At 39.2% G+C, this 26,213-nt stretch overlaps 1 protein-coding gene across 1 annotated transcript in view; it reads left to right on the top strand.

The window, feature by feature from the left end:
- Positions 1-26,213, top strand: part of snd1 (staphylococcal nuclease and tudor domain containing 1) — an 868,653-nt gene that overhangs the window by 75,190 nt on the left and 767,250 nt on the right. Inside the window, exon 10 of the mRNA XM_072562814.1 lies at positions 2,148-2,261. Within this exon, the coding sequence (XP_072418915.1) occupies positions 2,148-2,261 (114 nt within the window). The remainder of the gene's footprint in view (positions 1-2,147; positions 2,262-26,213) is intronic.

Genomic DNA, 26,213 nt, shown 5'->3' with positions numbered 1-26,213 from the left:
CCAAGTCAGGGTAGCGAGTGGCTTGGAGGGGAATTTGCAGGCAGTGGTGTTCCCGTGAATTTGCTGCCCTTGCCCATCTAGATGATAGTCCTGTGTTTGGAAGGTGTTGTCTAATGAGTCTTGGTAAAGTTCTGGGCAGTATATCTTGTTGATGACACGCTGCTGCTACTGAACATTGGTGGAGAGAGTGAATGTTTGTGAATGTGGTGCTGTTCAAGTGGGCTGCTTGTTTTGGATTGTTAAGTTTGTTGAATATTATTAGAACTACACTCATCTAAGCATGTGGTGAGTATTCTATTATAGTACTGAGTTGCGCCTTGTAGGTCATGAACTGGCTTTGGCAGTGTCACGAGAAGATGTCTTGACGATAGTATTTCAAGCCTCTAGTCTGTATTTATATGGCCAGTCCAGTTCTGTACAATGGTAACCTCCCGGATGTTGATAGTGGAGGGTCCAATAATGGTATTGTCATCGAATGTCAGGACGTGATGGTTAGATTCTCTTTTGTTGGATATGCTCATTGCCTGGCATCTGTGGTGTGAGTGTTATTTGCTACTTGTCAGCCCGAACCTGGATATTGTCCAGATCTTGCTGTAGTTATTGATTTGATTTAAAAAAAATTATTCAGTAGTAAATCTCCAGTGTTCTACAGCACTGAGTTTTCTTTTTTAAAAAAAAACTCCAGAGTTGCTCATACACACCTAACGTTGCACACTGGAGTAGCATTGATCAGCAGTGCAGCTTTATTTCAAAGCACACATGTGTTTTAGGTACTCCCATAACTAACAGATCAAAGCTCAGTTGCCACATCCAGTTTTCAATGGTGGTGGACATTAAAAACCAAACTAAATAGAAATGGTGGCTGAAAATGTGTTGCTGGAAAAGCGCAGCAGGTCAGGCAGCATCCAAGGAGCAGGAGAATCGACGTTTCGGGCATGAGCCCTTCTTCAGGAATCGAACGTCGATTCTCCTGCTGCGCTTTTCCAGCTCTGATCTCCAGCATCTGCAGTCCTCACTTTCTCTAAGTAGAAATGGTAAGGAACACAGTGCATTAGGGCAAAAGGCAAGGCTGAAGAATTTGCATGAAACTTAAGCCAGAAGTATTGAGTGAATGATGTACTTGACTCCTTTCAGAGGTCTCCAGTGTTCAAGATGCCAATGTTCAGCCAATTTGATTGACTCCAATCCAATTATTAAGAAACCTGCTGAAGGAATTGGATACTTATTCTATGGCTCTCTGTCAACATTGTCGTAGTAGAACGCCATAAACAATAAGAGGACAATGTAGAATTTCAAGAGCTGTATTTCTCAGTTGGTGTGATGTACAATTCTGCATGCATAGATTGATCACAGTGGGCACTTTTAATGGCAGTAGGCTTGTGTGCATTTGGGATGAATACTTTAAGTATTATTTCATCCCCTGTCTGGGTGACATCTTCAGTGTTTTTGAGCCTCCTATGAAGCACTGCACTGTTGTAGTGTGCCTTCTGAAATTTATTTGGTTCTGTTCCTGCTGCTCTCAGTTGCCAGTTCCCGTTGTTTGTTGTAGTGGCTGCTACATTGGGTCTAGATCTATGTGTTTGATTGAGTGCCACATTGTTTCTCCTAAGCAAAGTCACTATCTCTAGGTATTTGCAAGTTGGTCAGTAAGAATGTAATTCTTTTTATTTGGGTATGTTTGACTATTCCCAATATTTCTGTACTGCAGTTAATATGATTATCGTTCCATGGTATTTGACTATTGTAATGCCAAATAGTGGAAAACCAACTCAAGTGAAAGTTGCTGTTTGTACGCGTGTACAGCAGTTTTAGAGTAGTAAAACACTCCAAGAAGTTTCCCAGGAGTGTAATACAAAACCATTTGCCATTGAGCAACGTAAGATAGCATTAAAGGTGACCAAACACTTAGTTAATGAAGTCATTCTTCAGGAATCTCTGAAAGGAAGAGAGGTATGAAAACAGTTACGCTGGTAGAGCTTGAAGCTTCGATTCACCTTCAGCTGGAAAATAATTTGTACAGCCATTAAAAGTATGTGGTGCTCTTAATAGTATTAAATGTATGTTGCAGATGTTCTGAATGCATAATGAAAATTGCACAGAATAGTCAGTCTGCTGAAGTAATCCCATTATCTGTTCTTTTGTTTCAGGTTATGCAAATCGTGAATGCAGATGCAATGGTGGTAAAGTTAAATTCTGGTGAACAGAAGACCATCCACCTATCCAGCATTCGGCCTCCGAGGCTTGAAGGAGAGGTTAACCAGGTGAGCAGTCTGATTTAGATGGGATGGGGGGGAATATTGGGGTCGAGTGTGTGCTGTTGGAAAAGCACAGCAGGTCAGGCAGCATCCAAGGAGCAGGCGAATCGATGTTTCGGGCATCAGGATTCCTGATGAAAGGCATCAGGAATGCTGCCTGACCTGCTGTGCTTTTCCAGAACAACGCTCTCGACTCTGATCTCCAGCATCTGCAATCCTCATTTTCTCCCTGTATTGGATATTGGATTGTTAACTCTGGCTATTGAATTTGAACTACGCTTGCTGTTGTACTAAAAAAGACCCACGTTTTTCAGGATAATGCAGCAATCATTATTGCTTGTTACACCTATATATCTTGCTATCAATTAAATGAGCAAGTTGTATAATGGGGAAGTTATCCTCTTGTTTCACCTGAATGAGAGAATGTGTCGAGTATGAAACATTTACTTATTGCTGCTGCAAAACACAATATACCTATGCAGCTAAGCTATTTTGTCACTGCAATGTATAAATATCAGTGTATCCAGAGAAAGAAGAAATACCCTGACTACTTTGTGTTTAAAAATAATAATCCCCCCAAAAAAACTGTTAATTCTCATTGATTATAGCAGCCAATTGACATTTGATTGCTGGATCACAAAACTGATGGCACCTTCTGTTGTATCTTCTGTGCTCTTCAAATGTTCTGTTTTTTCTTAAAATGGAATATGCTGGAAGCACTTGTGCCAGGCAGCATCTCTTTGGAAAGAAAGGTTTTACATCTTGGGTAGATGATCTTTTCATTCTGATGCAACTGTACAGATATTGCAATCACTATGAGAAAAATTAATGCTGACTGACCTGTTTCATATAAATGTGCACTAAGTAAACCAATAGCTTGTATTTTCTATTCACAAATGCTGACTGTTTACTTCCAGCATTTTCTGTTATCTTACAATATTTGCACTCTTCCCTCTTTAATTCGTCCTGTAATATGCTTGTGGGTGGTACTGGCTGCTCTTGACATGCCTTTAGATTTATCAAAACTGTTCTGCCATCCCTTTTCCATCACTTCAGTGGAATGTTGATCATGCCTGGCCCTACTGGGGAGCAAATGTTTGTTTATGCACATATGTAGTATAGAAAAGTGTATTTTTTTTTTGGCACAATTCTGGAATCCTGCCATTGGTACCATTTGGTTACCCAAGTCAGTGCTCTGGATTGAGAACTCAGATTTTTGATAACCTGGCATTTTCTATTATTGCAATGCCCAGTAAGTTTATGCAACTAAGCTAGTGATTGTTTTTTTTAAAAGAAAATGATTTTGTGCAGTTATTTCTGCATATTAATTTAAATTTGTATATACTTGGAGAACTTGAGAGCAATTTATCTAATCCTATCCTTAGACAAATTATTTATAACTTAAGGCAAATTCCAGGTTTTTAAAATCTGATACATGTTATAATGTGTTTATAATAAGAGTTGGTTCTTTCTCTTAAGCTGACATTCTAAATAATTTGTGAAAACAATTGAACAAACATATCTTGATTGAAATTACATTGGGTTGCTGAAAATTCCATCTCAATCAAGCACTGTACTTGAAACTTCGGCATATTATGTATTTTTTATTGTTTATGTGCAGTGTTTGTTTCTTCCACTCAATCGTGGGCTATTGATACCACTGAGACGGCAGTTATTGCCCATCCTAGTTGGCGTTGAAGCAGTGGTGGCGAGGTGCTGCCATGAACTGCTGCAGACCATTTGGAGTATTTAGACCCACAATGCTGTTAACGAGTTGCTCGAGTCCTTTCGACTTTGGTTAAATGTACTGAGTAAGTACGAAAGCAGAGCCTGGATTTTGAAGTGGATTCGACAGTTAGTGCAATTCATGTTCAAAATGCCAATTGGAAGACGTTGATTGAATGACTGTAATAGTCTGTTTGAAATACAGTATTATTAACTTGCTCTATCTTTATTTTTTAAAAATATGTCAGCTTTCTGTTGCCAAAGAATCATGTATTGCAAATGAAGAAAAATGGCAATATAAAAATACATTTAACAGCAGCTGTCATGCTGTCAGCTTGTTAGTTAACATTTTAGACACTACTGCTTCATATGTCAATCTGCTTTCTTGTTACTTCATGTGGTTTTAACACAGCTGTATCCTGAACTCTCTATTTGATTCCTAAAGGCACATTTTTAAACCAAGCAGTACCTATTAATACATTTATTACTATCTATTCATCATCAAAAATCATTATTAAATTTAATATTTAATTTATTCCATTTAATTTTGGGTGGTACTACAATTCTGAGGAATGATCCTAAAGCATTAGGCTGAAGAAATTGCTGTGCCCCATAATGCAAAAGCTGAATTAATACCAGTAGCAATGGTCATTAATCTTAACTACTTCTGTATTGACTAGACATGTTCATTCAGCTTCTTCATACTGTTAAGTTCAGTAAATTTTCCAAGCCACTAGTTCTAGTAGTGTAATTGTCACTTGCTGGTTTAAAGGAAAAGAATTGTTCTAAGAAACTGAACAAAAGTATTTTAAGGCCTCAATTTTTTTATAACAAACTTGTATGCACGTCTGATCAGGAAAGGTGAGGAGAGCACTGTAGAGATTTGAATTATTACAGGTTCTATGCTATGTGCTAAAGTGAGTTCCACGGAGAAGCCATCTGCTAATCATTCTTAGTTGGAGCATTGTTTGCTGTGCAGGCTGCTGGAGGAACTGAGCTTTCCTAAAATAGGATTTTGACACTTGGAACATTTTGCAGTATACTTCACACTTGCTGTTTGCAGTGTTGTTTTATTTTGCTTAGTGTTGCCCCAAAATAGTCACTTCTCAATTCTTCTGCTGTTGACATTGTGAATCTAGTGACTGGCAAGACCTGGCTGAATTGGTATGAGAAGTCATATTAATTAAAAGTGGCATTTTGACCCAGGAATGACATGGGAAAATAAGATGCTGATTGCATCTAATTGGAAAACTAAATTGGAGTCCTTAATGAATTCTTATTGAAGTTCCTGTTGACATACTATTTAAGAAATAGTTGTTAAAAACCTCATTTTACTGTCCATTGACCTTTTAATTGCAAGTTAACATAACAGATTCAGGAACAGCTCTTCCCCACTTTATTAGACTTCCAAATGAGTATCTCAAATTTCAAATTTAATATTGGTGTCACTCCTTGTGTACCTTCTCAGGACCTGTTACGTTGCATTCCTCACTTGGTTCTCTTACCCTTATGCACTTTGGTATGATTTGCCAGTACTGCACACAAAATGAAACTTTTCACTGTACATATGACAATAAAATCAAATTGAATCATCAGTTGGGCATGGTGTCTCTGGAAAAGTTGCAGCATTATTGGGAAAGCTGATTTGAATCCATCAGTTTTCTGATCATCCCAGTTAGGGCTTCATTTGGAAAGGCAAGGACTGATCAGGGATAGTCAACATGGCTTTGTGCATGGGAAATCATGTTTCTCAAACTTGGAGTTTTTTGAAAAAGTAACAAAGAGGATTGATGAAGGCAGGGTGGTAGATGTGATCTATATGGACTTCAGTAAGGCGTTCAACAAGGTTCCTGATGGGAGACTGGTTAGCACAGTTAGATCTCACGGAATAAAGGGAGAACTAGCCATTTGGATACAGAACTGGCTCAAAGGTAGAAAACAGAATGGTGTTTTTCAGACTGGAGGCCTGTGACCAGTGGAGTGCCACAAGGATCAGTGCTAGGTTCTCTACTTTATCATTTACATAAATGATTTGGATGCGAGCATAAGTGGTACAGTTTGTAAGTTTGCAGATGATGCTAAAATTGAAGGTACAGTGGACAGTGAAGAGGGTTACCTCCGATTACAACGGGATCATGATCAGATGGGCCAATGGGCCAATAAGTGGCAGATGGAGTTTGATTCAGATATGTGAGGTGCTGCATTTTGGGAAAGCAAATCTTAGCAGGCCTTATACACTAAATGGTGAGATCCTAGAGAGTGTTGCTGATCAAACAGACCTTGGAGTACAGGTTCATAGCTCCTTGAAAGTAGAGTCGCAGATAGACAGGATAGTGAAGAAGGCGTTTGGTATGCTTTCTTTTATTGGTCAGAGTAATGAGTACAGGATTTGGGAGGTCATGTTGCGGCTTTACAGGACATTAGTTTTGCCACTATTGGAATATTGTGTGCAATTCCGGTGTCCTGCCTATTGGAAGGATGTTGTGAAACTTGAAAGGTTTCAGAAAAGATTTACAAGGATGTTGCCAGGGTTGGAGCATTTGAGCTATGGGGAGAGGCTGTACAGGCTTGGGGGCTCTGGAGCGTCAGAGGCTGAGGGTTGACAAAGAGGTTTACAAAGCTATGAGGGACATGGATAGGGTAAATAGGCAAAGTCTTTTCCCTAGGGTTGGGGAGTCCAGAACTAGATGGCATAGGTTTAGGGTGAGAGGGTAAAGATATAAAAGAGACCTAAGGGGCAACCTTTTCACACAGAGGGTGGTACGTGTATAGAATGAGCTGCCAGAGGAAGTGGTGGAGGCTGGTACAATTGCAACACTTAAAAGGTATTTAGCTGGGTATATGAATAGGAAGGGTTTGAGGGATATGGGCTGGGTGCTGGCAGGTGGGACTAGATTGGGTTGGGATATCTGGTCGGCATGGACGGGTTGGCCCGAGGGGTCTGTTTCCATGCTGTACATCTCTATGACTCTATAAGTGCAGTCTGTTTTTCTAAAGCAGGTCAGTTTTGTCTGGTGCGAAATTGTCAGAAAGTTGAAAAGAATGGACTTGGGAAATAGTAGTAATCTTGTACTAATGTTGGAGGAAAACTTTGCTGAATAAAATATAAAGATCTGGATAACCTCAGACGACTTGTATGGAATTGATTCATGAAGTAAATTCTGTAAGCTGTTCTACATATTAAACTACTTTTGTGATCAAGGGTATGAGATTTCATGGGTGTTGGTTTATTTTCTGAAGGAGGTTTGGAAATTTAATCCAGTCCTTCCAGAGCTATAACTTTTTAAATCAATGTATACAATGGCAGGTGGCTGCAAGGATCCTGAAGTGTTAATAGAAGTTTGTTTATATTGTGGAGTGTATGAAATAGTGACAAATCGTTAAATCAGTAGCTGTAGCAGAATCTAGGATGAGCTAATTTTTTTCTAATTTAGTCAAAAAGCTTTTGGGCTCAGTTTGAAGGAGACCCTATTTTGGCCACATACAAGATATAATTCCTGTCTAGGAGATTGATAAGAGTAGTTAGGGCATAAGATATCCACAATGAAGGGTTATATTTAGCTGTGTTAATCTTATTTCTTTTGTGTAATAATTTCTGTTTTATTGTTAACATAAAATCTGCTGTTTGCACTAATGATTCCATGAAAGACTGTTATGCTCACTAAAATGAAATCTATCAAGCAAGATTTCATTCTGGGCTCTGACTTGTCTAATAGTAACATCAGCTGGGATTATAACACTTTGGATTTGGCAAACAAACTGAAGCCACAATGGAATGGAACAGTTATGTGATTTAGAGCAGTGGTGCTTTATATATTTTTAAATGTGAGAAGTGTTAACTAACTCACCTTTTCTCTTCCATCACTTCTTGACTTGGAAAAGTGGTGGTGAGCTGTCATTGTGCTCCTTACATCTACATTAAAAGAGGAGGTGAGGTTAAAAGGAGATCTAAATAAAGCACTTGAAATTCATGAGTTTTAATAGAATAATTAGGGACAAACTGTTTACACCAGCAAGGGAATTGGAAATTAAACAATACAGTTTAAGGTAATTAACAAAAATGGCTGATGTTATAATCTGGAATGAAATGCTTGTTGATGGAAATTTTTGTTGCATCTGTTATCAGAAGGAAATTGCATCATTACCTGAATGATTAGAAGTTGCAAGGTATGGAGAAGCAGCAGAGGCATGAGACACATTTGTATGGCTTTTTCCAAGAATGAGCACAAATATGATGAGCTGAATAGCTTCCTTTTTAGTCTGTGTGATTCTGTAACTGTGTTAGTTTAGAAATTCCAGGATCTTAATTAATCGACAGTGTTGTGACCCTTAGTTAATGGGGCAAGGGGATCCACTGAAGAATTTTGTGGATTAAGACTTAATATGTGGTCTCTCTGCAGGCAGTTATTATTTATCAGCATCATTTACACCTCCCCAACAGAGAGGGTGACACAACAAATAGTCTGATCTTGCAATAGAATGCACCCCTTCACTTTATTCACTGAAGCACAATCATAGCTGTATGCAGATAAATGTTTCAGCTTTTTTGTACTGATGCACATTCATTCCTTGCTAGTTTAGTTAATTACCTTTGCTTCCATTTATCAGTTGGTATCTCTGAGTGAAACAATCTTGGGACTGACTGGCTAGTAGTAGTCTCAAGAATTCGTCTAGTTACATTTTGACAGACCTAATGGATCTCTTTCTACCAGTAGGCAAGTTATTCCAGTACCACTCTAATCTTTGGCCCTCAATGTTGCACTGACCTGTGGAACCAATCTGAACCCCATTTATTCAGCACTATGCATTTTCATCCATAGGTCTATCCAATGACCATTTAAATACCCTTAAAGTTGATGAGTCTACTACAGTTGCAGACAGTGCTTTCCATGCCCCTGCTACTGAGTAAAGAAATTACCTCTGAAATCTGTCCTATATTTATCACCCCTCAATTTAAAGCTATGTCCCCTAGTGCTGGCCGCCATCATCCGAAAAAAAATGCTCTTGCTGTCTAACCAATCTAACCCTCTGATTATCTTGTATGTCTCAAATAAGTCACCTCTCAACCACCTCCTCTCTAACGAAAACAGCCTCAAGTCCCTCAGTCTTTGCTCATAAGACCTTCCCTCCATACCAGGCAACATCCCAGTAAATCTCACCTGCACCCTTTCCAAAGCTTCCACATCCTTCCTATAATGCGGTGACCAGAACTGTAAGCAATACTTCCAAGTGCGACCACACCAGAGTTTTGTACAGCTGCAGCATTACCTCGTGGTTCTGTAACTTAAGCCTTCTACCAATAAAAGCTAACACACTGTATGCCTTCTTAACAACCCTACCAACTTGGGTGGCAACTCTGAAGGATCGATGTACATGGACAGCGAGATCTCTCTGCTTATCTACACTACCAAGCATCTTGCCATTAGCCCAGTACTCTGCATTTCTGTTGCTCCTTTCAAAGTGAATCACTTTACGCTTTTCCGCATTAAACTCATGTGCCACCTCTTAGCCCACCTCTGCAGCTTATCTATGTCCCTCTGTAACCTGCAACATCCTTTGGTACTGTCCACAACTCCACTGACCTGATTGTCATCCGCGAATTTGGTAACCCATCCTTCTACACACTCCTCTAATCATTTATGAAAATGACAAACAGCAGTGATCCCAAAACAGATCCTTGCGGTACACCACTAGTAACTGAACTCCAGGTTGAACGTTTCCTATCAATCACCACCCTCTGTCGTCTTTCAGCTAGCCAACTTTTGATCCAAACCACTAAATCACCCTCCATCCCATGTCTCCGTATTTTGTGCGATAACTTACCGTGGGGAACCTTATCAAACGCCTTACCGAAATCCATATACATCACATCAACCGCTTTACCCTCATCCACCTGTTTGGTCACCATGTCAAAGAACTCTACAGTTTGTGAGGCATGACCTACCCTTCACAAAACGGTGTTGACTATCCCTAATCAACTTAATCCTGTCTAGGTGATTATAAATCCTATCTCTTATAACCTTTTCCAATACTTTACCCACAACCAAAGTAGGGCTCACTGGTCGATAATTACCAGGGTTGTCTCTACTCCCCTTCTTGAACAAGGGATAACATTTGCTATCCTCCAGTCTTCTGGCACTTCCTGTAGACCATGACGACATAAAGATCAAAGCCAAAGGCTCTGTAATCTCCTCCCTGGCTTCCCAGAGAATCCTAGGGTAAATCCCATCCAGCCCAGGGGACTTATCTATTTTCACTCTTCCTAGAATTGCTCTCACCTTGCGAGCATCAATCCTATCTAGTCTAGTAACCTTTATCTCAGTATTCCCCTTGACAACATTTGTCCTTTTCCTGTGTGGATACTGATGAAAAGTATTGATTTAGCGCTTTCCCCTATCTCCTCTGACTCCACGCACAACTTCCCACTATTTTCCTTGATAGACCCTAATCTTTCTCTAGTTGTTCTTTTATCATGAAATACCTATAGGAAGCTTTAGGGTTTTCCTTGATTCTACCTGCCAATGATTTCTCATGTCCCCTTCTGGTTCTTCTTAGCTCTCTCCTTTGGGTCTTTACGGGCCAACCTGTAATTTTCAAGTGCCCTAAATGAGCTTTCGTGCCTCATCCTAACATAAGCTGCCTTCTTTCTCTTGACAAGAGATTCAATTTTAGTAAGCCATGGCTCCCTCACTTGACAACTTCCTCCCTGCCTGACCGGTACATATTTATCAAGGACACAGTAGCTGTTCCTTGAATAAGCTCCATATTTCAATTGTGCTAATCCCTGCAATATTTTTCCCCTTTCCCAAAGTAACAAGACAAGCAGTAAAAAAGGAAGCAAAATATCTATGTAGTGCCAAAGCCTTTGGGAAGTTAGATTGAATATAAAACAATTAAATCTGCCATCAATATTCAAGGATATTGGAATGAGTTGAAATAAACATCAGGACAGAAGTGCATAAATTCAATATCAGTTTGAGATCTTAGGTCAACAACCACCCTACGTTCCCAATTCCAATCTAAATACATAGAATTTCTAAACACTGATGCTTTGGCAAGCTGCTGCATGCTTAGTGGCTGAGTAAATATAAAGTGTGAACTTGAACTTAATGTTTAGTAAAAGGGGTCTTGGAGATACTAAAGATTTGGATTTTGAACTCTTTACATGGCTGTTCACCAACCGAAATGTCAATAGAGGTGATTTGTTAATGTGTTAACTCTTGCTTTACTCTATAAATAGGGAGACTCAAAACGTGTGGCACTGGAGAAGCACAACAGGTCAGGCAGCATCCAAGGAGCAAGAGAGTTGTTGTTTCAGGCATAAGCCCTTCGTTGGGAATGTGGAGGGGGAATTAAATAATTAGGTTGGTGGGGATGGGGCTGGGCAGAAGGTTGGTGGGAAGGCAATTGGTGGATGTAGGTGGGAGGTTGGTGGGGAGGGTGGAGCAGACAAGTGAGAAAGAAGATGGACAAGTAGGGCAGGTCAATAGGGTGGTGCTGATTTGGAGGGTTGGATCTGGGATGAGGTGGGGAGAGGGGAGATTTGGAAACTAGTGAAGTTGAAGTTGATGCCGTGAAAATTGTGATGTCACTGAGATGTATTTGTCCTGTCACTGTGCAGCATATCAGTGTTTCAAGATTAAAGATGAGACCTTTTCCTATGTTTGTACATCATCTCTAATGTTGATGACGAAGGTATTGGTGTGGAGATTAGACAGTGCACTTTTGTGGCATTTTTAGCCAGATTTGTATTAAGTGTTAAATTACTATTCAGATGTGTATGACCTTCAATCATGGTTTGATAAGGTGGCTTTCAGTTCAGTGCTTTTTATCTGCAGGTTAGATTATCCAGATTTGTAATTATTTATGTTAGGCTTCTTAAAGTGTGATAAGTGGAGTCTTCAAGTCTCCTAACATTTCGAGGAATGTTAATTTTTGAATTATTCACCATCACTGAAAATGTTGAATTAACATCTTATGTCTCTTTAAACTTTCCTTAAAATGTATGTACTTATAAGTGTGTCATGGCTTCTTTAGCAGGGAGTTTTTTGATATTTAGCATTCTTACCCTTCTCTCCCCATTACTAGAAAATGCCTGGATTTTTGAATGCATTTCAAATTTTGTGCATTCAGTGATTCATATGATGAACAGTCTATAGTTAAAGGTGGAAAGGCACAATAAATAATTATCAGCACAAAGAGCATAAAAAGTTGCAGAATTTTTTCCAATTATTTATGGAATGATGCCTTTGGAAGGGCTTGGATACAGTTTTCTAGAAGAGGGCAAATATAATAGAATCTGGTCCTCAAATATTTTTCAGAATATTTAACTTCAAGATATTCAGGATTGCAACGTGAAACACTTTTGAGCTGCTGTTTCATGCATCTTTGTTTAGGAGTGTTATGGTTCAAGGGAGAAGGTGATGTATTGATAATACCAGTGAGCCAGTAATCCAAAGTCACAGGCTAGTGTTCTTGGAACATAGGTTCAAATGCCATCATTGTAGATAGTGAAATTTGAATTCCGTAAAAATCTAGAATTTGTAAAAAAAAACGCTAGTATAATAGTCACCATTGTCAATTGTCATAAAACCTAACTGGTTCACTAATTCTTTTCAGGAAGGCAATCTGCAATCCTTACTGCTCTGACCTATGTGTCACTTCAGACCACAGCAATGTTTTTACCGTGAACTACCCACTGGCTCTCCAGACCTTTTCAATCCATTTAAAGGCAGCTAGAGGTAGCAAAAAACGAGCACCCGTATGTCAAAACTTTCTAAATATATTTAACATTTACTTTCAAGGACGTGTGGAATTTTGATTATTGACTTAATTAAACTATAGTAAAATATTTAGTGAAGGTAATTGTATTCAAAGAACCCACCCCAGTTGTATTTACAGCTAAAGTCGGGAATGGTGAGGATTAAATGTGCTGGTCACATTCCTATATTGAAGAGAATTTATTTCCTGCTCTTAATGCTGCAATCTGTAGAGCAGCAGATTCTGCCTTGGGTACGTTACAGCTGCAGGTTAACAGCCTAGAGTTTAGAGTAGCTGAAGTTTAAATTCTCCTTCTGTGATGAGCAGTGAAATTGGTCTTAATCCAAACTTCCTTGCTTACTGAGCTGAAAACTTGTATTGTGATGGAAATGCAAGTTTGACTCTGTGTTAACCGAAATGTTGGCTTTACAGACAGTGCCTGGCATCTGTTCTCAAGTGTATCAGCAAACACTTGTATTAAAGATGAAGTACATCTTCCATAACACACTTTCTCCTGTGCTCATCCACAACTATGTACCTTTCTTAGATGGCCACCTAAAATGGACACTTTTTCTCAGCCCAGTGACAGTATTGCTACCTTGTAGGCTCTGAAGAAGTGTAAGTAACTCGGTCAGAGCTCTTTATTCTATTTCTCAATCTCACCAAGCCCAAGCTGATGCAACTGTAAAGAAAGTTGTGATGTGAAGTGCCTGGAGCTGATGGCAAATGGTGTTGACAACTTTGTTTTTTAAAAAAAAAAGTTTTAATGTGCATAGGGTGATCAGAGTCTGAACTGTGGTCCAGTGATGGAAACCAAATGTTTCTTCCTTGCTACGTTTTCTGAGCTAGGTGGAGATTAAGATGAAAATCAAAAATTTCCAGCTTACTCTGATATATTAGATATCCATTTTCCTTAATTGATGTGACTACAGTGCACTGATACTTATTTACAGTTGCATTCATAGCTACCTGAATTTTCCTGATACTACTACTATTAAAATTTTTCTGCCGGATAGATCGTTTTTTGAGCCAACATTTAGTGCCCCTCCCTGCCCTTGAGGTGTTGATGCACTGTCTTTTTGAACTGCTGCAATCAGTGTGGTGTAGGCACACCAATACAGCTGTTATGGAGGGATTTCTAGGCTTTTGACTCAGGGCTGTGAAGGTGTGGCGTTGCAGTTCAAAGACGACAGGATGGTTTTGTTGCTTGGAGAAGAATTTGCAGGACGTTGAGTTCTCATGTATTTGTTGTGCTTGTCTTTCTACTTGGTAGTGGGTATGGAAAATGCTCTTGAAAATGATTTGGTCATTATATCCTTCAACTGAGATGATTGACTTCTGAGATGAGACCATCTTTGTGTCGGCTGCTTGATCTCCTACTTAGTGAAGCACTATTTGGAGCACAAAGGCAGTCTCACTGAACAAAAATAATCCCCCCCACCCCCCAAAAAAGGCAATAAGGTATTCAGAAGAAACCTCTTTACCCAAAGAATACTGAGAACGTAGAGCTTGTGGCTGTGTGCATCCATACATTTAAAGGAAGGCTAGGCAAGCTTTAATGGGGAAGGCTACCGTAGTAGATTCAAATGATAAACGATGGGCGGTGGCCTTGCTACTTAGCAGCCCAACTTTGAATATTGTTTCAAGTGTTGCTGAATGCTTTATTGTTTGAAATGTTCTGAATGGAAATGAAAGCATAAAGCATCCCTGTTTCTGACTTCGTAACATAGAGAAGCACCTTTAAAATGATTGGGAGTAAGGCATTACTTTGAGGATCTCCTGCAGTGGTCACCTGGGCCTGAGCTGATTAGTTACCAACTGCTGTGACTGTCTTCCTTTGTGCCATGTATACCTTCAGCCAGTGGTTTTTTTTTCCCCCAGTTTCCCAGAAACTACAAATTTCCTGGGCTTCCTTGATACCACATTTGGTCAAGTGTTGTCTTGGTGTTAAGAAGTTGCTTGTGTCTCACCTCTTGCATTTGTCTTTTTTGATTCTTGGACATTTAATCATTACAGTTCATGGATCGTGCATGAGTAAATTGTCCATTTACATTTCATTTATTTTTTCGTTTTGTTTTATCTGAGTATCTGTTTCTATATGAGTGCGGGCTAGATTTAGAGGAGATTTGGTTTAGATCATAGATGTTTATTAGATTACTTTGCAGTTTAACTTTGCTAAAGCTACTGTATCATTTAATAAATTGTTAAATCTTTTGTTAATGTGAGAAAGCTGGTACCTGCTATCAGTTACTCACAAACTTTCGGACTGGTTATTCAAAAAGCCTGGTTATGAGCTATCTGTAATAACTTTGAAGGTTATTAAGTACTTTAATTTTACTGTATTGATGTAGGTTAATTCAGCTGCCTCTGAATTGAAATAATGAAAATGATTATCTATCTTTAAATTGCTATTAGTGACTAACATTTGGAAGCAAGGTTTGGAAGTGACTTGAGATGTAATGGACTCATTGAGTCACCTGTACAGATTACTTTTTTGTTCATTTTAGTGTATCTTACAATAGTATAGACTGAGCATATTTTTGAGGAGACAGTGAGGTCTGCAGATGTTGGAGATCAGAGTTGTGTGTGTGTTGCTGGAAAAGCGCAACAAGTCAGGCAGCATCCGAGGAGCAGGAAAATTGATGTTTCGGGCCAGAGCCCTTGATTCCTGATGAAGAGCTAATGCCCGAAACGTCGATTTTCCTGCTGCTTAGATGCTGCCTGACCTGTACTTTTCCAACAAAGCAATCTCAACTCTGAGTATATTTTTGAGTCTAGTGGTACATGTGCATTGAATTTAGGAATTTATTGTCCAATCACCCTTGGGTAATCGAGTTCTAGTTTTCAACCATAAGTGAATTTTTGCTATGTACGTGCAATTTCATTTTTCTGTGTATCTTTATTAATTTCTTAGCAAGTTATAGGCAGCACCTTGTAATTTACTTCACTTTGCAATCCATTCTTGCAGGATCTTCAAATGAAAGTGTAAATCTGCAGTGGAAATTCTCAAATTGTCAAATCCCTGCTTATTTAATACAATGTTAGTACTTTGTGGTTATCCCAATTGGAAGATTGTCCAAAATTAAAACAATTCTTTGGAAATAACTCAGTATATCTCTTATGTGAAAGGAGGTAAGCAGTTATTATTTCACCAGAGAAAATTATCCAAGTTAGAAATGTGTCAGACAAATGTATCATTATAAATTTAATGTTAGGTATGCATTTATTTTGATCTGCAAATTGCCGCTTTGATCGCATAACAATGCAATCCAAGCAATGATCATGGCCACAAGGTACCTGTGACATCTCTTTGAAAGCTATCTGACTAGCTTAAAAAAAAATCTTCCCATTCTTTGTAGCTGTATAATGTTTTCTTTTGGATGGATGTATCCAATGTTTTTTTTGGAAATTGTTGAATACACTTTCACTGCCCCTCCAGGCAGTGCTTTGCCCATGATCAGAATTTCCAGTGTTCGATCTAAGACATTCCCTTTTGTTAAACAATCATCTTAAAATTATATCTGCTGGCTATTGATCCTCCTGCCAGTAAAGACAGAAGAATATGAGAAACTATCGAAACTCATTGTAATTTAGAGCACCATCGTTAAGTTGCCTCTATTCAAAAGTGCAGTTTTCCAAACTAAAGATGGAAGGGGCCACACTTAAACATCACTTTATTTCTCCCTTAGAATCACATTTTTTGCTTTGTACTACTAGAGCTTTTTATATTTAACTCTCTCTAGCCGAGGATTTCTGCAAGTCTCTTGCTGTAAGGGTGCCATTTGTAGATCAGAATAACTTTGCTCCTGATATGAAATTTGAAATGATCCTATTTTTTCTCATTCATGTTTAATTTGTATAATCCTCTATTTGGAACAACCACAGAGATATTAAATTAAATCATATTAAATAAGCAAGGATGGAATAATTTGAAGTGTTTTACTGTATGAAGTTTGCTGATGAGAATGTTTAGTGGTGGTATATAATTGAACATTTTCTCCATCAGATTGCTATCTATAAGCTCATAACCTGCAGAGTGTACTCATTAGCATTCTGAGCAGTCAAGATGTGTCCACAGAAAACATTGTTAAAATGGCATTTTGTATTTTTAAAGGTGGATGTCTGGCCAGTGAAGAATTGTAAATACTTTCTCATTTCCTCTATCTATGCAGTGGAAAGACATTGAAAGGTTCACTCCAGTTGAAAGGTTCACCTCAATCTGAAATTCAGTTTCTGCAGTCTTGAGGAGCTAAAAGAAATTTGTTATTTCTGCATTGGAATAAATTGAGCGAAGATACTTTCCTCAATGTTTGATTGTTGTTGAATAAAACAACCAAGTGGCAGTATGTATATTTTCATTTATGGAATGAGAAGTGCAGTGATTGGAACCAGGTGGACATTGTTGACTCGGTTCTTGGAGGTTGATAACGTGGGCCAATCCGGAAAGCTTTGGCTGACCAGTATAAACAAGAGATGTGGGCTGTCCTAGAGGTGGCTGGAATGTGTGTCAGTGCAGACTGAGAACTAAAAGGGGCATGGGGTGGACCGAGAGCAAGAAGGGGCATGGGATGGGCTGCCTTAGAGTGGCTGGAAGGTGGGAGGGATGGGTAGCTTGTTGGGGGTCTGTATTGTATGCACTTTTTTATGTAATTGAATGTTCTTGTATGTACTTCATTTTGTAGTGATGAAAAGTGGGATTTGAGGTTTGTCCTCATTTCCTGAAAACTGGTTGAACTGGAGGGTTTGAGGCCTGGCTTAGGGAACTGGTCTGTTGGCAGTTATTTCAAGGTAGCAAACTGGTCAAAGTCTGAGTGCTGCAGCTTGTGACATGCTTCCTCACTTACCAAAGGCTGTCTACCATCTATAAGGTGCATCTTTCCTGGATGAATGCTGTTGCAACATCATTGGGGAAGTTCAACATATTTCTGGTCAAAACAACCTGCCCAATTGGCACCCCATGGACCACTCAAACGTTTACTCACTCCAGTATCTCTGCAGTGGAGGTGTGTGTGCAATCTTTATGCATCACAGAAATCTTTCAGGGCACCTTTTAATTGCAGCTTCAAACCCATAACCTCCACTACATAGAACCATGAACGTCAGTAGCTTGTAGGTTTCCCTGCAAATGTACCCCATTTGGCTTGGATCCTGTACTACCACTGGATCAAAATACTGGTACTTCCTTCCTAATGGCACTGTACCTGCACCACATGAAGTATAGTTATCCCAGAAGTCCTTTCAAGAACAATTGGGGATGGGCAACAAATGCCAGCCTTCAAGGCATTATTCTTAATCATAATCCCAAGAACAAATTTTTAATGAAATCAAGCTAGTCTATCAGATTTATTCCATATCATCAACAAAGCCATACAAATTTCAGAAGTACGAAAGCCTAGAATATTTAATAATGGAGAAAACCTCTATTTGCCCCCGCCTGACAGTAGTCAGTGATTTTAGTCATATTAGTGGTTAGAATATAAGATGACTACTTATTTTATCCGCCTTGCACATATGCTACGTTGTCGGCCGAAACTGATCTAGGTTTCTTTGAAAGTATGCAGTGAATCTCCACAGATGACACTAGTTGACAGTTTGTCCCAAAATGGATTAATTTCTATCAAAGAAGTTTTCATGTTTGCATAACATACACGTCTTGTTCTCAAATAATGTTTCCACATAGCCAGAGTCTAATCCCAAGGTGATGGGCATTAATTAAAAGTCACCTGTTCTGTTATGGTTTAAAAAGCCTCGCTCTCCCACTGTGGCATTGGTATATGGAGATTTTTAGTTGAGGATTAATCCAGTTCCCTTTTCAGAATGGCTTCTCTGGTGCTTATCATGTATCCTATGTTACAAATGGTTATTCTGGATGACTTCTAATTTCTTCAGAGGACTATATTGAACTACTTGTCTTGGTAATCATCAGTTTTTCCATTTGCTTTTGTATAACCTCATGGCATTGATTTGTTTGACAGGTCTTTATCTAGATCATTTATGAGTTGTGAAATTTGATCCTAACATTGATCCATAAGATTCCACTAGTGACCAGCCCCCTCTGCCAGTTTTTTTTTAAAAAGCATTCTGTTGATAAGACATGGCCAATTGCTCACCCAACCCACGATTAGGTCGCAGTTCTTGTTTCTTAAGTAGACTTTATCATGTGGCGCCTTGTCAAAAGCTTTTTGAAATTCTAAGTTTGCAACTGTTACGTCAACCAAAAGATTATTGACAGTAGTGCACTGGCAAACTAATTTCTTTCCCCCCGCTGTGTTAGAAATCCCAATGTCATTAAGGTTTGTACAGGCCACTGAAGAGTTTCTTAAGGAAGATTAATTTGGATTTCTGGAATATGGCAAAAGTTTAAAATAGCTACTTTTCATCAGAATGCACAGCAACAGATGTTCTTTACAAATGTCTTGTGAAGTTGTTTATAAAGTTGAAACTGATGAAGTGGCTGCACATATGGTCCTGAATAGAAGAAAAATGAGAAGATTAGCCAACTTATTGCAATCATGAGAGTGGCTTAAGGAATTTGGAGCTGTGCAATCTGGTCTGACTGTATGATAACCTATTTTGTTCAGAATCAATTAGGTAAGCATTTCTGAAATAGGTGTTTTGAATATCTTAATTCCTTCTTGATCAAGAAATCTCACTCCTGTCACCACTGAAATAACTTTTCAGAGGCCGGCATCCCATCGTCAATCACCCTTCATTCACAAATTCACAGCCTTTGACAATAGTGCTCCCTCATCCTGAGTCAGGCATCAGGGTCCCAGTATCTTTTGACGTTCACTGTTTTAAGTCAGCTAAGTCTCCCTCATTGGGCTTTTAACCTGGTCCAATCAAGGAAATCTAATCCTATGAGGTCCAGCTGGCTGACCTCATAGCAATCACTAGTTAGGGCCCAGACCTTTTGAGTATCACTGCTGCGAACTGTTTCTTGAAAACACGTGGAATAAATTGAATTAGCTGAAGACTGGTATCTGTGATACTGGAGACAGCTGGAGGAGGCTGAGATCGATCATCCACTTGGCATTTCTGGCTGAAGATTGCTTCAGCAGAATCTTTTGCACTGATGTATTGGGCTGTTCCATCGTTGAGAATGGGGATATTTGTGTGGCCTCCTCCTCCAGTGAGTTGTTTAATTGTCCATCACTATTTATAACGGGATGAGGCAGGGTTGTGGAGCTCAAATCTGATCCATTGGTTTGGGGTTGCTTTAGATTTGTCTATCACTTGCTAATTATGTTGTTTGGCATACAAGTAATCCTGTTTGTTAGCTTCACCAGGTTGACATCTCATTTTTAGGTATGTCTGGCATGCTGTCCTCACTCTTCATGTTGATCCCTAGCTTGATGATGATCGTTGAGTTAGGGATATGCCAGGCCATGATTGTGCTAGAGTACAATTCTGCTACTGTGGAAGGCTAACAGCACCTCAGATGCTCAGTCTTGAGTTGCTGGATATGTTTGAAGTCTGTCCCGTTTAGCAATGTGATAGTGCTGCACATCATGCTAGAGGTGAGACTTTGTCTTCTCTGGTGGTTACTCTTTGCAATATGGTCATGCACAGATGCATCTGCAGCTCGCAGATTGGCAAGGCTGAGGTCATGTATGTTGCTACCCCTAATTAGTTCCTTCGTCACTTGCTGCAGACCCAGAATTGAAGCTGTCCCCTTTAGGACCCAGCTTGATCCGCAATATACTGCTGAGCCAATATTATTGGTGGACATTGAAATTCTGCCATCCTGGGTGCATTTTGTGCCCGTGCCACCCTCCGTGCTTCTTCCATGTGTTGTTAAACATGGAGGAGTACTGATCCATCGGCAGATGGATTATGTGGTAATCAGGAGATTTCCTTGCCCATGTTTAACCTGAAGCTATGAAACTTCATGAAGTACTGATTTAATGTTGAGGACTCCCAACTGTATATCACTGTGCCACCACCTGTGGTTGGTCTGTCTTGCCAGTGGGACAGAACATAACCAAAGATGGTAGCATCTCGGACATTATCTGTTAGGTATCATTCCATAAATATGACTGTGTCATGCTGTTGCTTGACTGGTCTGAGAGACAGTTTTCCCCAGTGTGTCAAAGGTGGACTTTGCAGGGTCGACAGGACTGTTTCTGCCATTGTCTTTTTTGGTGCCTAGGTTGATGCCAGGCAGTTCATCTGATTTCTTTTTTTTAGTTGAGACTTTGTTGCGATTGCTGCAACTGAGTGATTTGAGAGTCCACTCTCTGCCCCTCCTGTTGTTCTCTGACCTTTTATTTTACATATCATTAATTTGCACTGTTGCCTCGAGTTTACCCTTTGACTTGCTGCATCTACTTGAAGCTTGATTCCTCACTCTTCCTTGTTTGAATTGAAGCTCTACCTACCTTCTCCCTACCACTCAGCACACTTCAGTATTGCACTATTCCTATTATATAGGTCCCATTTTTCCCAGTTCTGCTGCCAGTGTTCTATGAGCCAGAATCCATTTATCCTGAACCAGTCTTTATGCCGTGCATTACTTTCTCTAATCTTTCTTACTCTGCCAGTGTGCTCATGGCTGAGGCAGAAGTCCAAAGAGTTTCTGCTTTTCAATTAACGTCAACTTCTCATGCTCCCCCAGCAAGGACATCTTTCCTAGTTCTACCAAAATTGCTGGTATTATGACCACTGGATCCTCCCTGTTCCAATAAGTTTTCTTCAGCCCAGATGTCCTGAACCGTGGCACTGGGCAAACAACAGTGTTTGTTGCAGAGAAGAGTATCAATCCCCCTCAATGCTATTGCTCAGGCATTCTTTGTTGCTTCCCTTTCTTGCATGATTTCCTGTACCATGGTGCCATGATCACCATCTCATCTAAGCAAGTTAAACATCCTTAAACTTGTTGGGTAATCACAAATGTTGAGGCTCCTACCCTCTGAATCCCCTTACCTGCATGGCCTCCAAACTACTGACTCTATGCCGAAGTTCGTGTAGCTGCAGTCACTGCAGATGTATTTTGCCTGGAACACATGACATTGTCCTGGGTTGTAACCCTAACTTTCTTGATCATTGTGAAGACCAAAGCTTTCATCTTTGACTCTGCGCTGAATCTCTGCCTATCCCTTGTTATTATATCATGTGAATTCAACTATTCAATCTTTCAGAGTTCCCAATTTTATATTAATACAATTGCAAAAATTGCCAATCTTTGCATTTGTAATGGAAGTCTCAAAACGAGCCAATTTTGAAAATGTATGTCACCTGCAGGCTTTATATTTTCAAAGGTCACCTGGCTGATCTCATTCCTCCGTGAACCATAAGCATTGGTTTATCAGATGCAAGTATTACCTTCACTTGATTTACACCAAATCTCACTGACATCCCCTCCTTTTCTTTCTTGCGTAAATTTTAGGTCCTCAATGTGTTCGACTTAAAGTTTTGTCCATGCTTTTTGAATCTCTTCAGGCCTTTCTTAACTTTTACAAACTCCTTTGTACAAATCTCTCTGTCAGAATTACTTTTCTCCCCCTGGATTCAATTCCTTTACATCTTTTCCCTTTGTTCCCACTAATATTCCTCCCTTGCTGCTCTTTCTATTTCTCTGCCTTTCCTCCCCATCCTCCACACCCTCCACACCCCCCACAGATCCACCAAAAGCTGCTTCTGTAGAAGTTCTTGCGCAGCTTCTTTGCAATGTTACCTCCCTCTTTGACGAAACTTATCTTTTGGTATCTTTGGTTTTGCTTATTTTAAACTGAAACACTGTGATGGATAAATGTTGATGATAAATGCAGAAATTGTTATCTTGGAGCTACTGAGTGAAATGATACTGTTTCTCCGAGACGGTGCATTCATGGAAGTACGTTTTTAGATCATTTAGAACTAAATGTTTTTCAGTTGAAGAGTCTGAGTTCAATGTAATTGTGATAAATAGTCATGATGTGAAGGTGCAGGTGTTGGACTGGGGTGGAGAGACAAAGTTAAAACTCTCTCAACACCAGGTCATAGTCCAACAGGTTTCTTTGGAAGTACTGGCTTTCGGAGCGCTGCTGCTTCATCAGGTAGCTGTGGAGCAGGATTATTAGACACAGAACTTCTAGCAAAAAGTTACTGTCATGCAACTGAAATGATATATTGAACAAATCTAGATTGCTGTTAAGTCTTTAATCTTTTAGAATGGGATGCAGATAAATAGTGGCAGAAAAACAACAGCCACAAGGAAGGATGCCAATGGCATTGAGGCTGCTTGCCATCATTGATTACCGTTCTTATTTTCCCAATGCTGTAGGTCTGGAATCATGTGTAGGCCAGACTAGGTAAGGATGGCAAATGTTCTACCTTTAAAGATATTAGTGAACCAGCTTAGCTTTCCTGACAATTGTTAATGGTTTAATGGTCATCATTAGACTCTTAATTTCTGATATTTTATAAATTCAAATTCCACCATAGGCAGGCTTCAAGCCACTGTCTCCAGAACTTTACTTGGGTGTTTTGATTAGCAGTCTTGGGATAATAACACTAGACTGTTGCCTCCCAGATTTGCTGCATAAGTTAATGGCATTCTAAGTCCTTTCAGACAAATATAAGAACCTTATTTGTAGAACCAGTTAATGTATTTCCATTTAGTTGGTACAGACACTGACCAGAAGGGCATTTCAAGGTTTGATTTTTAGCATATGCTGGTGGAAGCAATTGGAACAATTTTAGTATGTTTTATCCAAGGACAAACCTATGCTTTTTGGGATGAGGAGGTGAGTGAATGAAAATTGTAGATGCTGTAATTTGATCATAAATCTTAATGCTGAAACTTGTGATTTAAACAGTTGTGAAATTGTCCTGTGAGCTGAACAGTCCATCTTATTTATATAGATGGCACAATTCAGCTTGCAGTAGCAAATAAACTACAGAAGGCAATCATGTCTATCATCTTAATCTTAAAAAAAAATGAAACTGTTTGGAATGAATATTTTGTATTATCCTTGATCTAAGTTTACATCTGCCTAGGCGCACCTTCCAAATTCTGTTTTAATCTGCAATGTTGAAATTTTGGAGAGAGAGAGAGCAAGTGAGTACTGTCACATCAGTAACTGTATAGTTTTTTTTCAAATTTGATGATTATGTGGAAAATGAGCCAAATATGCTTTTAAATATTTAAGACTTCCCTTTAAATAATTCTATATATTCTCTTTACAGATTCTTTTGTTCATTCATTCTTCCTCCTTAATTTTGATCCTCTTGCTTGCGGTAGATAAGCCTAGTCTATGATTATGTTTGATACTTATTTTAAGGTATAAAGAGATGTCTGACGTTGTGATGCGCAACACTCTGACTTCCTGTCCCAGTTTCACTCTTTAATGTAGTGGTGTGAAATCAGATTTCTTCTGATTGAACATGTGATCTTATTTAATTTACAAGTTTAACCTTATATTTCTTTTTAAAATAACGATTTATGCTATTCACCAAATAATTACTGCTATTGAATTGTTTTTATGGAAATCTGATGTTTATGAATGGAGTATCACTTTTAATGAAGATAATTATTTTAGTGGTGGTTCCAGGATGTAATACAAGGCTCAGCCATTTCTCACGACACCCTTTTCCTAAGCTACTTTAATAAGGCAATGGAACTCTATGAATATTGGGTCATGCAGATATAATTTGTACTCTCCCCATGGAAGCTTTCTATTTTACAATTTTGTGTGTTTAAAAAAAAGAATAGTAATGAAAGATTTGAAGCAAAGCTTGGGAATTAGGCTGGGTTATGTGCTCAGCCCCAATTGGAATGCATCTCCTGGACCTTGGAGCAGTTTGTGCCAGTCTGTTAACATGGTAATAGCCCCTTTGTGTGCATCACAGAAAAGATCATTCAGTGTAAACAGCCATAAATCTGTTTAATTACTCTTGTTGACCAAATAAGAAAAAAAAGCTTAAAAATACTAATTTTATTACTGCATTGTGATTAAGTCAGGAGGTAGCTGAGGCAGAATTCTATAAGTATCATCTTCAAAATACATTTTGAAAAGGTCCAGTTTGTGTTTTCTCCCATTAACTTTATTATCACTATAAGGCGATAACAACAAACTTTTCTGTTACTGTGCTGATTTATTTTGCTAGAAAATTTTGCTGCTTGATTTTAACAGTTGTCCAATTGGTTGTGATAGACCCAATGTCTTGAAATCGAAATTTAGCTGTAGTTTTCTTCCTCTCTGTCAATTTGAGAATACCATTGTTGCGGTGGTACTATTAGTCTCCTTTTGCCACCACTGTCTGCATTGTTCTTCAATTAAGTATAGCCCAGTACTGTTATTAGCTAGCCTATCCTGTATTTACTTTTAACTTTAATTGAACAGATTTTGGGAAATGAGATCATTGCGTTAACTAGTTAATTATTTAAAGTTGTAGTAGTTGCCATAGTTATAGAGGATTATAGGATGGTTGGGCTGCTGTGTCATTAGAAACAACTGGTGGTGGGTTTAATCTGACGGTCACCACCCCTCTGACAAGGTTGAGAAGGTGGATCTTTCACAATGTCCTCAGCTGGTTTGGGAATTGAACCCAGTAGTAATGTCTCTGTCTCTGGGCCAGAAGGCCAGGGTTCAAGTTCCGTCTGTTCCAGTGTATGTCAAAACATATCTCAATAGGTTGATTAAAAATATTGATGCCAGTATTTTCTTAGTGTTGTTTATGCACTTGTTATTGAAATAACTTCTTCACTCTGTATATCAGAAGTTTGGTTCTGGAACGAGACTTATGATCCGTGTTGATAAATTTGATTTTCAGCTCAACTGTCCAGTCCCTATCATCATAATCTCCGTGTGGCAATTGGAAATCAAGCCTTTGTATTAATATTAAATTGATCGTGTGTAATGTGGAGAGATCAGGTAGGAGGTCAGGCAAAGTGCAGTGAGTGGGTCTTATTTCAGTTGGATGCTTACTAGCGTGAAAAATTACCGATTAGGACAATGTATTTAACTTTAGAATGCTAGCGGTCTTTAGCATAGGAAAACTTAGATCGCCTGATTGAGTCTTCGCTGATCCAATCTGATTTCATTTTTAAATAATTTTTGAAATTTAACCTGTTTTCCTAATCAACCTGCACAGAGGTATTATTGCCTTTGGAGCAGGTGGGACTTGAACCCGGGTTTCTTGACTCGGGGATAGGGGTACTACCTTAACACCATAAGAGAGCCCTTTCTCATTTTCCAACACTTGGCCTCGAGCCTTGTATAACTTGGTATTATAAATGCATATCTTAGATTAGATTAGATTAGATTACAGTGTGGAAGCAGGCCCTTCGGCCCAACAAGTCCACACCGACCTGCTGAAGCGCAACCCACCCATACCCCTACATTTACCCCTTACCTAACACTACGGGCAATTTAGCATGGCCAATTCACCTGGCCTGCACATCTTTGTGACTGTGGGAGGAAACTGGAGCACCCGGAAGAAACCCACGCAGACACGGGGAGAACGTGCAAACTCCACACAGTCAGTCTA

Source organism: Chiloscyllium punctatum, chromosome 44 (genome assembly GCF_047496795.1).
Source record: "Chiloscyllium punctatum isolate Juve2018m chromosome 44, sChiPun1.3, whole genome shotgun sequence".
Classification (NCBI taxonomy): Eukaryota; Metazoa; Chordata; class Chondrichthyes; order Orectolobiformes; family Hemiscylliidae; genus Chiloscyllium; species Chiloscyllium punctatum.
The sequence above is the reverse complement of the archived record's forward strand: the minus strand, read 5'-3'. Positions and strand labels throughout refer to the sequence as shown.